Source organism: Nicotiana tabacum, chromosome 12 (assembly GCF_000715075.1).
Source record: "Nicotiana tabacum cultivar K326 chromosome 12, ASM71507v2, whole genome shotgun sequence".
Taxonomy (NCBI): Eukaryota; Viridiplantae; Streptophyta; class Magnoliopsida; order Solanales; family Solanaceae; genus Nicotiana; species Nicotiana tabacum.
In genome coordinates this window covers 126713654-126725565 of record NC_134091.1, presented here as the reverse complement: position 1 = coordinate 126725565, position 11912 = coordinate 126713654, and the positions used below count along the sequence as shown (strand labels likewise).

Here is an 11912-nt window from a genome sequence, read left to right as displayed (position 1 = left end):
TCGTTATACAACCTTCTCAACTTTTAAGAATTTAAATTTGTAAAATTATTCACTCTTTATTTTTTATTTATATTGTTCGTCACTTTTGATTAGAGGTTTTGGGTTTGAGTTCGGACTTCCGAACGAAGAAACTCCGGATATGGCACGAATTTACGTGCCAAAAAGTTCTAAATATCATATGATTATTAACCGCTACAGTAGACCCACAAAGCAAAGCCATTAACAATTGTCCGCTTAACGACGCATTTTTATATTAGTAATAACTTAATTTTAAAATACTCATTTTATTTTAATGAGATGATTTATAGCTACACATAAATATTTATGACTTATTTCACACTGTAATTTTTGAAACTTCGGGTTCAAATACCATCATATAAATTGGGATAGGAGTATTTAATTAGGCTTTGCATGTGAATTTACGAGCACATCAGGCGCGAAGCTATACTCTGTCGGAAAATTACACTGTATATACATGTAAAATATTAAGTTTTAGAGGTATATAAAATATATTGAATACTCTTTGTCGGGATTGTTTTTACTTCTTTCACGTTTGAACACGCTAAGGGAAATTACTAGCTTCTCCGCTAGAGCATATAGCATGCTATTTGTATCATTAAATTAAAACTAATGTACTATTATCATAAAAGTACATTAGTTTTAATGATCATTTGCAGAATTTTAATGGTGCTTTCTGCTATAACATTCCTTTCTAAAAGATATACTATCACAATCAATTCACTATTGCTTCTTGAAAACAGCTGTTGCAATAGGACATGGAGTGGGGCTTGCAAAATTCATTCTTGTGGGTCCCTTAATTTCCATTTGCTATCCTTGTAAATGTAAAGTAACAGTCTAATCCACATCTTGTTAAGAGCTAGCTGTGGAGTTGAGTTCCCACTAAAAAAACTCTTCTTTATTCTGTTTTCATTGTAATAATTTCTAAAGATGCAAGTTTTCATGGCATATAGTTGCACTAAAAAACTCTCCTTGTATATTTTCAATGTTGCATTGAGGTAACCTTTATTCTCTTGCTTTAATTCTTCTGGTTCATACCCACATTTCCAATCTGCAGTATTTTTTTTTCTTTAATATATAATCAAGAAATCGCAAGTAGTAGTGTACGGTTTGAAAATTAGTGGATAATAGACACGTTCCTGTGCCCTTCTCTACTTAAATACCTCTCTTTGCCGCAGGGTTTGAACTTGTGACATTCACCTAAGCCACACGTCACGTGTTCTTACCGCTAGACCAAAGCCAAAGCCGGCATTTCCAATTTGCAGTTTGAGGAAAGTTGTTAGCTTTAGGGGGAAAAGCTACAGGTAGTGGAAAAACTCAGTTCTTGTCTTAACACTATTTTTTCTGACTTTGGTGGTAGCCATAGTTTATTGGTAGTTTCTTGTGTTTTGTCAGTCAAGAAAGCTTTTTTCTATTTCACGATTTTTTTGTTGTGTTTTCTCTAGATAGATAAGTAAGATCTACAATGCTAGAATTGTTGATTCTCAATAGTACTTAGGTGGCCTTTGGAGTGCTAATTTTTTGGGAGAATAGGAGTTTAGTGTATAGCAATTGGCTCTTTAGGATAATGAATTTGAGAATGGTGCATTTGATTCCTTTGGTTCTAGCATTAGTAGTGTCAAGTTTTTTGACTCAGGGTTCTAACGCTTCCTTTACTCCTACTGATAACTACTTGCTTGTTTGTGGATCTTCACAAAATGTGACTTATATTGGCCAAACATATGTTCCTGATTCACTCCATTCTTCAGTTTCTTTAGAGAGTAACGAAAATTCTATTGCTGCCACGTCCAATTCTAGTTCTCCGTCTTCGATCTATCACTCTGCAAGAATTTTCTATAGGACGATATTTTACAAGTTTGATATAAAGCAAGAAGGACGACATTGGGTTCGTCTCTATTTCTATCCTCTTCCTGGCCACAACTTAAAGTCTGCCTCAATGACGATTGTCACAGAAAATTTTGTTCTGTTGAATAACTTCAGTTTCAAGAGTTATAATGGTTCATACCTCTTTAAGGAATATGCCATCAACGTCAATTCGGATAGCTTGACTCTTGCTTTAATCCCTTCAAACAATTCCGTTGCATTTATAAACGCCATTGAAGTTGTGTCCGTCCCTGATGAGTTGATTCCAGATCAAGCAGTCGCTTTATCTCCCTTAGCGCCTTTTAATGGTCTTTCAGAACTAGCCCTTGAAACTGTTTATCGTCTAAATATGGGAGGTCCTCAGCTCACTGCTCAGAATGACACATTGGGGAGAAAGTGGGAGAATGACGCGAAGTACCTGCACATTAACAGCTCTGCAGTAAATGCTTCAGTTAGTCCGTCAAGTATAAAATATCCGGCTACTATGACTCCTGAAATAGCACCAAATTGGGTTTACGCTACTGCTGAAACAATGGGAGAAGCAAATGTACCTGATGTGAATTTTAACATCACGTGGATCTTCACAGTTGATCCGAACTTCATGTACTTCATCCGCGTACATTTTTGTGATATTGTGAGCGAATCTTTGAACGCTCTTCTGTTCAACTTATATGTTAATGATGACATTGCTCTATTGGACATAGACTTGTCAAACTTAGCTGGTAATTTGGACGTACCTTTATACAAAGATTTCGTCTGTAATTCCTCGGTGAATTCAAGTATGCTAAAAGTTAGTGTTGGTCCAGACACGAGTGCTGATTATATAAATGCAATTATGAACGGACTTGAAATCATGAAGATTAGCAACGAAGCCAGAAGCTTTAATGGGGTTCAATCTGTTGAGACTTTTCTTGTGTTGCCTCACAAAAAGAGCAAGATAGGTATCATTCTTGGTTTTGCCTTAGGAGCATCAGCTGCATTGGCGTTTATCGGGTTGTGTTGTTGCTTCTTTATAGCCCGGAGATCAAAGAATTCCAACCACAGGCACTCGTGGCTTCCTCCCTTGTATGGAAACTCTTTAACTTTGACGAAAATGTCTACAATTTCTCGAGCAAGCTGCATCTCCTTGGCTTCACCAAACGTTGGACGATTCTTTAGTTTCCAAGAAATATTGGATGCAACTAACAAATTTGATGAAAGCTTGCTTCTTGGTGTTGGTGGTTTTGGTAGGGTCTATAAAGGAACACTAGAAGATGGGACTAGACTTGCTATTAAAAGAGGAAAACAAGGATCTGAACAAGGTTTAGCTGAATTTCAAACTGAGATTGAAATGTTATCCAAGCTTCGCCATCGTCACCTTGTGTCTTTGATTGGTTATTGTGATGAAATGTCAGAAATGATTCTGGTTTATGAATATATGGCAAATGGTCCTCTCCGAAGTCATCTTTATGGAACGGATCTCCCACCTCTCTCGTGGAAGCGACGTCTTGAGATTTGTATCGGTGCTGCCAAGGGGCTGCATTATCTCCACACTGGTGCAGCTCAGAGCATCATTCACCGCGATGTCAAAACTACCAACATACTCTTGGATGAGAATTTTGTAGCTAAAGTTGCTGATTTTGGTCTTTCTAAAGCTGGACCGGCTCTTGATCAGACACACGTCAGCACCGCCGTTAAGGGTAGTTTTGGATACCTTGATCCTGAATACTTCAGGAGGCAGCAGCTTACAGAGAAATCAGATGTTTATTCATTTGGTGTTGTCCTAATGGAAGTTCTCTGCACTAGACCTGCATTAAATCCAGTGCTCCCACGCGAGCAAGTTAATATAGCCGAGTGGGCTATGATTTGGCAAAAGAAAGGCATGTTGGATCGGATAATGGACACAAACCTCGAGGGGAAGGTGAATCCAGCCTCCCTGAAAAAGTTCGGGGAGACAGCTGAAAAGTGTTTGGCTGAGCACGGAGTTGATAGACCTTCGATGGGGGATGTGCTGTGGAACTTAGAATATGCACTTCAACTTGAAGAAGCCTCATCAGCACTAGCAGAGACCAATGATAACAGTACAAACCATATACCTGGTATACCATTAACACCAGTCGAGCCATTCGACAAGAGTGTTAGCAAGATTGAAGGGATTAACTCAAAAACAGATGATGATGCAAGGAATGATGCTAATAGTGCTGTTTTTTCTCAGCTGGTAAATTCACGGGGAAGATGAGAATAAATACTCCCTCGTATACGTGCTCTCAGGTCTCGGCCACTTGACATCCCAAAATTTTTAATTTCATGGATTCAAGGGAAAGTGGATATGATTTCAAAATCTTTATATTAGTAGTACTGAATGATAAGGTATGTAATATACATATTTGTTTAGTCAACCTATTGTATTCTTTGAAATTTGTCCTTCAAATACTGCAAGTTGTAGCATTGTTTCCATTGTTACATAGGTGATATAGCTGCCCAAATTATCTCATAGATAGTCATGAATATGTTTTTGTAAAAGCATTATAATATCACATTAATTAATAGCAATATTAAGCATATGCTTCTGTCTCTTCAGCTGAATTATCTTCTGATTGAAGTGCTTCTGTTTGTTATTTTCATTTTTCTGTTTGCACTAATGCAATAATTATGCTCTGGTAAATTGATTTTTGGAAAATCTGTTTTTGACTTCCTCTTGATTGAGTTGTATGAAAATGGTCTTGAAATAGTTCAGATTATCATTGCATATCTTTTTGTTCTCAATAAAGCCAAATTTTCAGCTTCTCAAACATCTGATGGTTCGTAAGTGTTAGATTAGTTTCTTTATTGTTCATTAAATATATGCTTCTACTATTTCCTTCAATGCACACTTGGCCTAATAATAACACCATTTCTCACTTAAAAGTCTTTGCCCTTTATTTATATCTGTTATCTGCTGTCACTTTGCCACAAGTTTCTAAGGAAAAAATAATTTAAAGTCTTAAATGATGGTGGCGGTAGAGCCAGCTTGTCTCGTACCTCGACTAATTCACGAGACTGGGACGGATGCAGTATGTATGTTACGAGTTTACTTGAATCCAGTAGCTTTGGCTCATACTTTGTATATGTGTTAAAAAAATTCACTAAGTGCGTGAAAAAAATAAATTTCGAACCCAGTCAATCAAATGGGTTGGAGTAGATTTCTAAACTCGAACTCATGAACTTCAAATCTTAGATCCGTTTCTACGCAAGATACTTACTACCTCGCACCAGCACATGGGATAATTCTGCCTTTATGACTTAAGACAAAAAAAGATAAATGGGAAGTCCTAATCTCCAATCCCAATTTGGTCCTCATAAACGGTCATATAGAAATTAGACGGGCAAAACATGTCAATGTTTACTTACCCAACCACTGCAGCTTTATACATATTTGCCTTAAGAGGCACTTGAGTTGCAGCTAATGATGAGGTAAGTGATCGTAAATCATCATATTAAGAACGGCAAAGGTCCAAATATACCCATGTACTTTCGAAAATGGTCTAAGAATACCCTTCGTTATACTATTGCGTTATCTATACCTCTGCAGTCATACTTTGGGTTCAAATATACCCCTCAATTAAACGGAGGGACACATGTCATCGTCCTGTTGGCAAATTCTAAATATCTCCTAATTAATTAAAAAGACTCATTACCCATACCCGAAAAATAATTTTCTAAAGCAATTTTTTTTGTAAAAACTGAATTTTTTTTTTAATAAAAACTGAAAAAAATGAAAATATTTTTTTCCCAGTTTTTACAAAAAAATTGCTTTAAAAAACTGAAACAATATTTTTGTAAAAACTGAAAAAAAAAAAAAACACTTGAAAAATAATTTTCTAAAGTAATGTTTTTATAAAAACTAGAAAAAACTGAATGTTTTTTTACTAAAAACTGAAAAATTCGATAATAATTTTTTCCAGTTTTTAGACAAATATTGTTTTAAAAAAACTGAAAAATAATTTCTAAAGCAATTGTTTTTGTAAAAACTAAAAAAAAAAACTGAAAAGCAATTTTCTAAAGCAATGTTTTTGTAAAAACTGGAAAAAAAACAAATATTTTCTTTTTTTTTCAGTTTTTAGTTTTAAAAAAATCAGTTTTTTTTCAGTTTTTACACGCTTTAGAAAATTGCTTTTCAGTTTTTTTTCCAGTTTTTACAAAAACATTATTTTAGAAAATAGTTTTCAGTTTTTTTAAAGCAGTTCTTTTGTAAAAACTGGGGAAAAAATATTTTCATTTTTTTATATTTTTAGTAAAAAAACAATTCACTTTTTTCCAGTTTTTACAAAAAAAAATTATTTTTCGGGTATGGGTAATGAGTCTTTTTAATTAATTAGAAGATATTTAGAATTGGCCAACAGGACGATGACACGTGTCCCTCCGTTTAAATGAGGGGTATATTTGAACCCAAAGTATGATTGGAGGGGTATAGATAACCCAATAGTATAACGAGAGTTATTCTTAGACCATTTTCAAAAGTACAGGGGTATATTTGGACCTTTGCCGTATTAAAAACTTGAATTGAAGATAGTGTTGAGGTTGGGATCTAGGGTGTGTTTGGTACGAAGGAAAATAATATTTTTTAATTTTCTCATGTTTGGTTGGCTTAAATGTTTTGGAAAGCATTTTCTTCGTGAACTCATTTTCCTCCAATTGGAGGAAAATATTTTCCCTATCAATTTCAAAAACTCTTTTTCAACATTTTCCACCCTATTCCCCATCCCCACCCACCTTATCCATCCCACCCCCAAACCACCCCTACCTCACCCCAACTCCTACCCCCTACCACACCACACCATACCACACCCACCTCAACCTAAATAGAAATATTATTAAGAGTACTTTCTTTTCATGTTGTAAATAGAATACTTTTTTTATTTCAACAAAATGAGTATATTATTTTCATGATGTAAAAAAAATATTTTCTTTCATTTCAACAAAATGAATACTTTTTTTCATGATGTCGAAAAAGTATTTTCTTTTATCAACAAAATAAGTGTTTTTTTCATGATGTAGAAAAAGTATTTTCTTTCATTTCAACAAACTAAGTACTTTCTTTTCCTGAAATAGAAAAAGTATTATTTTTCAACAAAATGAGTACTTTCTTTTCATGAAGTAGAAAAGTATTTTCTTTCGTTTCAACAAAACGAGTACTTTATTTTCATGATGTAGAAAGAAAAAAAAAAATTCATTTCAACAAACTAAATATTTTCTTTTTCTGATGTAGAAAAGGTATTTTCTTTTATTTCAACAAACGAATACTTTCTTTTCATGATGTATAAAAATTATTTTCTCTCGTTCAACAAAATGAATAATTTCTTTTCATGTTGTAAAAAGGATACTTTCTTTTTCAAAAAAAAAAAATTTCTTTTTAATTATCGAGCTCAATGTTGTACTTATGTGAAAAAATAAAATAATACATTAGTTCCTTTGGGTTTGTGTTAATTTTGAAAAGAATAATTAAATTCTTAAAGAAAATAGAGTATCGGAGAGGGGGGAGGGAAGGAGTATAGGAAACATGAGGATTTTGGGGAAGGTGGGTTGAGGAGAGTAGCACAAAAAATTATTTTCCTAAAACTATTTTATATTCTCTAACCAAACACTAGAAAATATTTTTCGGAAAAAGTTTTTCACTCACCAAACAAAGAAAAATAAGTAAGAAAATCACCCATAAAAATATTTTCCACGAAAACATTTTTCTTCGTAGCAAACACACCCCTAATGAATTAGGATTTGGGGCAATTCTTTGACCTCTAAGAGATTGAGGGTGCTACTAATATCGGTACAATGAGTGCTAAGTTTGGTCTTCAAAACACATTAAAGCATGCTTTAGTTGATCAATCCACAAGTCAAGAAACATGGATTTAGCATATTGTTACTCGCCTTTGTGAAGATCCTCTGAATATACTGCCGTCTGGTGCGATCTTAAGGATGAAGTTTCTTGGCATCAGCTTAAAGGCCCTGGTAAAAGTAACATTAGCTCATGACAGTGTCTGAAGATTTGCCAATTACTTGGTACAAAGGACACTAGCTTGGACAATAGAGACCAGTTTAACATTTTAATATTGTATTTAACATTTATTTGTGTATTATACAGCTGGATTGCTTGAAAGCACAAAAAATTTACAGAAGCAGGACTGCCACACTACAAAAGATGAACATCGCAGATTCCAAGACAAGATATCCTGCTTTCTACAACCGAGAGCGAATGAAAACCTTTTTTCTATTAGATTTTGAAGGCGTTGAACACTTGACAGGCTCATCAGAGAACTCAAAGGAATCCAACCCCGCGATACATTTAGCTGACACCTCATTTTGCTGCTTCGTGTTATTCATGTCATCCTGAAATTTCACCATCTTCGCTTGCATCTCCTCCATCATAACAGAAACATCTTGTTTCTCAGCTCTAGTGGAAGGACGTGAAGGCGATTGGTCCTTCAATCCCTCCTTGATAATTTTACTGCCACCTGCAGAAATGACTAAGCATGTGACAATCCATGGTATATCAATGAATAAGTACATAAATGTTCGATGACAATATTAGTGATATTCATCAATTGCCATAAGACGTGTAATCCTAGCAGGCAGTGTTCTTGAGTCACGACCATCAATGAGAATATAATATCAAGTATAGCCAAATCCGAAGGGTTCAACAATCAGCTGTTTGTATTACCCAAATCCAGACATGTCAGGTTCCCAAAATTGACAAGGATCTTCTAGAAATTCCACTGCACGGTTTTTTGTTTGCAGACCGATGAAATTAGGTGGGATTATAATGCATCATGTTAATGAGGGAAATAGGAGGGATTGTTTATCTGTGGCTACCACACATCCAGCAATGTTTCTTTGCCATTTAACCAGAGTCCTGGGGGCAAAGCTCTCTTTTTATTATCTAACCTTACTGCTCGGAAAAAATGCCTGGCATGTTTTGCTATGCATCTGTAGAGAGCTAAAATACTTCTTTTTCTTTTATTTCTTTCTTTCTTTCGGTTAACCTTTATTTCTTGAGTACACAGCACATATCAACTTATTAAAAGATGATTTGAGAACTCACAAAAGTTGATTCTACATTCAAGAAGAAGGAAGAAACTATAAGGGCAAAGTATGGAAATGTAGGTGTGTGAAGTTATGCATGCAAGTTCAGCTACTATTTTAGTCATACATGCAAGTTCAGCTACTACTTTAGTCCACACAGTAAAGGCCATGCTCCATCTATAGTTCATAGGATAGTACATCGCCAAAATGGAGAAGTCGACAATGGCAATCGCTCAAAAGCTAGAGTTCTGTATCATACAAATGGCCTTGCAAGGGTCACTTCCAATTTCCCCCTTCCTTTCTCACCAACAGAAAACACGTGAAGCTTATGAACACTGGAATCATATTGCAGTAGTCAGTGGCGGACCCAGGATTTTGTGCAAGCGGGTTCAATCTTATATGTATATAAATTTAGTCGTAAAATAATAGTTGTCAAGTGGGTTCAAATAAAATATTTATGCAAAATTTACACAGTTTTAATCTTAATTTATACATATACATAGTATTATTTTTTTGTGAAGCCACCACTTAGGTCCGCCACTGGCAATAGTCCAGCATAAAAACAGTACACAAAAACAGATACTGCACCACCAAAAGGCGATCCAATATCAAGGTTTACCTTACCAAGGGTTACTACAATGCAGCGAGAGCAAATGGACATGCTAAGTTACTAAGTGGTCTTAGATGCATCACATACAGCATTTCACAGCAGAAACGGCTTCTACTCAAAGGCGGATTAAGTCAGTGGACGCAAATTACTAATATAGACTCTACATCCTTCTTTGCGGCAACGCATGCGATCCTAGTTTATCTATAAATATTCAAAAAGGATTAAGTTATATACACTGACGATGTAAAGATTTTTTACACCATTGGTGTAGATCGACCTACTATAGCGGGCAGAAGCGGAGCCAGGAGTTTGTCAAGGAGATTCCAAAAAATACTGCAATGTCACACTTGACAATTGAACATGTGACCTAAAGTAAATTTTGAACCCCCTTTGTCACTATAACTAGAATGTTTCCTTGCATCAAGGGATTCAACAATTTATATATAACAAAAAAAACTCATTTTTTTCTCTATTTGCACAATATTAGTTTTTGTCAAAGAGGATTCAACTGAACCCTTTACACCAATCTAGTTGAACCCCTTACACCAATCTACCTCTGCCCCTGATAGCATGTTACTTCCTATCTTTATCATGTTATCAATTAATTCTTATAGTAGAGATTTACCTGTCATTGCCTTATAAATGACCTAATTTTGTAACTATTTTTACACAGTTAGTGCATATAACCTAAAACTCTCCACTAATTATATGCATAATTTAAACCGAAGGCAGTATCAAAGCTAAAATATACTAATACCACAGCTACTGAGCTACCACGGAACAATATCTTGTGAGTATAATACTACTATATAACTTTCCCCTCATATTGCATCATGCTGAACCAGTAAAAAGCTTAGGAGCGGGATACAATGCTTAGGATTCAGAAACACAGCTAAATTCGCATATAGTACAGCTTAACCTCATCAATATATACTCGAAAAACACACAGTAATTCCAACATAAAAATTCAGAGATAAATTAACTTTAACTCTATCTGTAATAAACAACGCATAATTCAAAACTCATATACCGCGCATAATAGAAAGAGAAAAAGTGTGTGTGTGTGTGTGTCAGAGAGAGAGGGGGGGGATTCTGACCAGCGACGGTTTTAAGAGATTCGTCAACGGCAGAGACGACGGCAAATTTCGTAAGCTTTGAGAGAATTCGGCCGATCTTTTCACGGCCGTCAGGGTAAAAAACGTAATCATCCGTCTTTTGAGCGCCGTCATATTTGACGGAACCACCGATTTTGGAAACGGACGATGTAATACCGGCACTGTACTTGCCTTCTAACGCGCATGCGTTTGACGATTTCTGTTGAACTTTCCGGTTCAAAAGTTTGCCGGCGGCTGCTCGGAGTTCATCAAAAATGCCCATTACTTACCCGCTGTCCCACAATAATTTTGCTGTTGGCTGCTCTTTTTGTCTAAATAAAAATTGATTTTCTGTTTGTATATTATCATGTTATATTTATCGTGTGAAACTACCTCCCCGATGACGACATGATGAAAAACAAAATTATAATATCATATAAAATTTTGGCTGTCAAGCACGAGATAAATGTAATCTTAGATTTTATATCAAAATTAATATTCTAACTCGGATAATCAAGCTGCCCTTGAGGAGTAGTTTAACGAGGAAAAATTTCACATAAGAATAATTGGGCTCCCTACTTTTCAATTTTATATCTTATATTTTAATTTATAACTAACTAGCCCAAAAACAATAGGTTAAGATTCAACATCTAACTTCAATAGGTTCTCAAAATTACTATTTATTTTTTAAAAAAAAGTTGCTCAACCTTTTAAGTTAATTTTCGAATCAGTAACTCTGACTCGAATATTAGATCAACAAATCAAATCCATTTGGATGGTGAAAATTATATTTTTAATAAGTTTAAATATGTGGGTTTAAATTACGAATTTGATTTTGTGAAAAAATTGGAGCGGATGTTATTTAGACTTGTTAGAAATAGTATAAGGAGGTTGTATATAAAATTTGAAGTCATTTAATGGAGATTTGGACCGTTTTTTAACAAGAATTGCAACTGAAAATCGTGGAAGAAGTTCGTCTACACATGTGTATAAAGATGTATAAAAGTGTATAATAGTTTATAAGATGTGTTTATACGCTCATATACATTATTATACAAGATTATACATAATTATACAAAAAACTGACTCCGTCTTCTTCCTTGCGTCTTTTCTGAAATTTAACTCAAATCTACTCCAAATCACTTCAAATTTAAATTTTGAACTCCTTTTGATATTTTCAATCAATTGGAACAACACCCAATCCAAACAACAAACAAACTCAAAAAATCCTATTTTTCGAAAGCAAAGCTTTGAATGGCCTTCAATTGTGGACTTCTACTCTTCAATTTTCT

The 11912-nt window shown here is 34.8% G+C and overlaps 2 protein-coding genes across 4 annotated transcripts; one reads left to right on the top strand and one right to left on the bottom strand.

Annotated features, from left to right (window-relative positions):
- The first annotated feature begins 850 nt into the window (after positions 1-850).
- On the top strand, positions 851-4422 carry LOC107781692 (receptor-like protein kinase THESEUS 1). 3 transcript variants are annotated; one of them, XM_075227065.1, is made up of 3 exons: positions 859-1016; positions 1197-1322; positions 1767-4422. In XM_075227065.1, exon 3 carries the CDS (start codon positions 1955-1957, stop codon positions 4097-4099), a length of 2145 nt encoding a protein of 714 aa, XP_075083166.1. In that variant the 5' UTR covers positions 859-1016; positions 1197-1322; positions 1767-1954; the 3' UTR covers positions 4100-4422. The 3 variants fall into 3 exon arrangements, with proteins under 3 accessions (XP_075083165.1, XP_075083166.1, XP_016457917.1); XM_075227064.1 differs by having other exon boundaries at positions 851-1322; XM_016602431.2 differs by having other exon boundaries at positions 1197-4422.
- Positions 4423-7927: 3505 nt separating this feature from the next.
- On the bottom strand, positions 7928-11018 carry LOC107781698 (uncharacterized). The gene is made up of 2 exons (XM_016602437.2): positions 10624-11018; positions 7928-8348 (listed from the first exon to the last, which is right to left on the bottom strand). The coding sequence occupies exons 1-2, from the start codon at positions 10901-10903 to the stop codon at positions 8074-8076; spliced, it is 555 nt and encodes a 184-aa protein (XP_016457923.1). The 5' UTR covers positions 10904-11018; the 3' UTR covers positions 7928-8073.
- Between the last annotated feature and the right edge of the window lie 894 nt (positions 11019-11912).

Excerpts from the sequence above, each read along its gene's own strand:
- LOC107781692 (XM_016602431.2), top strand. The coding sequence starts at position 1,586 with ATGAATTTGAGAATGGTGCATTTGATTCCTTTGGTTCTAGCATTAGTA.
- LOC107781698 (XM_016602437.2), bottom strand. The coding sequence starts at position 10,903 with ATGGGCATTTTTGATGAACTCCGAGCAGCCGCCGGCAAACTTTTGAAC. Across the intron at positions 8,349-10,623 it reads ATCTCTTAAAACCGTCGCTG|GTGGCAGTAAAATTATCAAG; the intron begins GTCAGAATCCCC and ends TCATTTCTGCAG.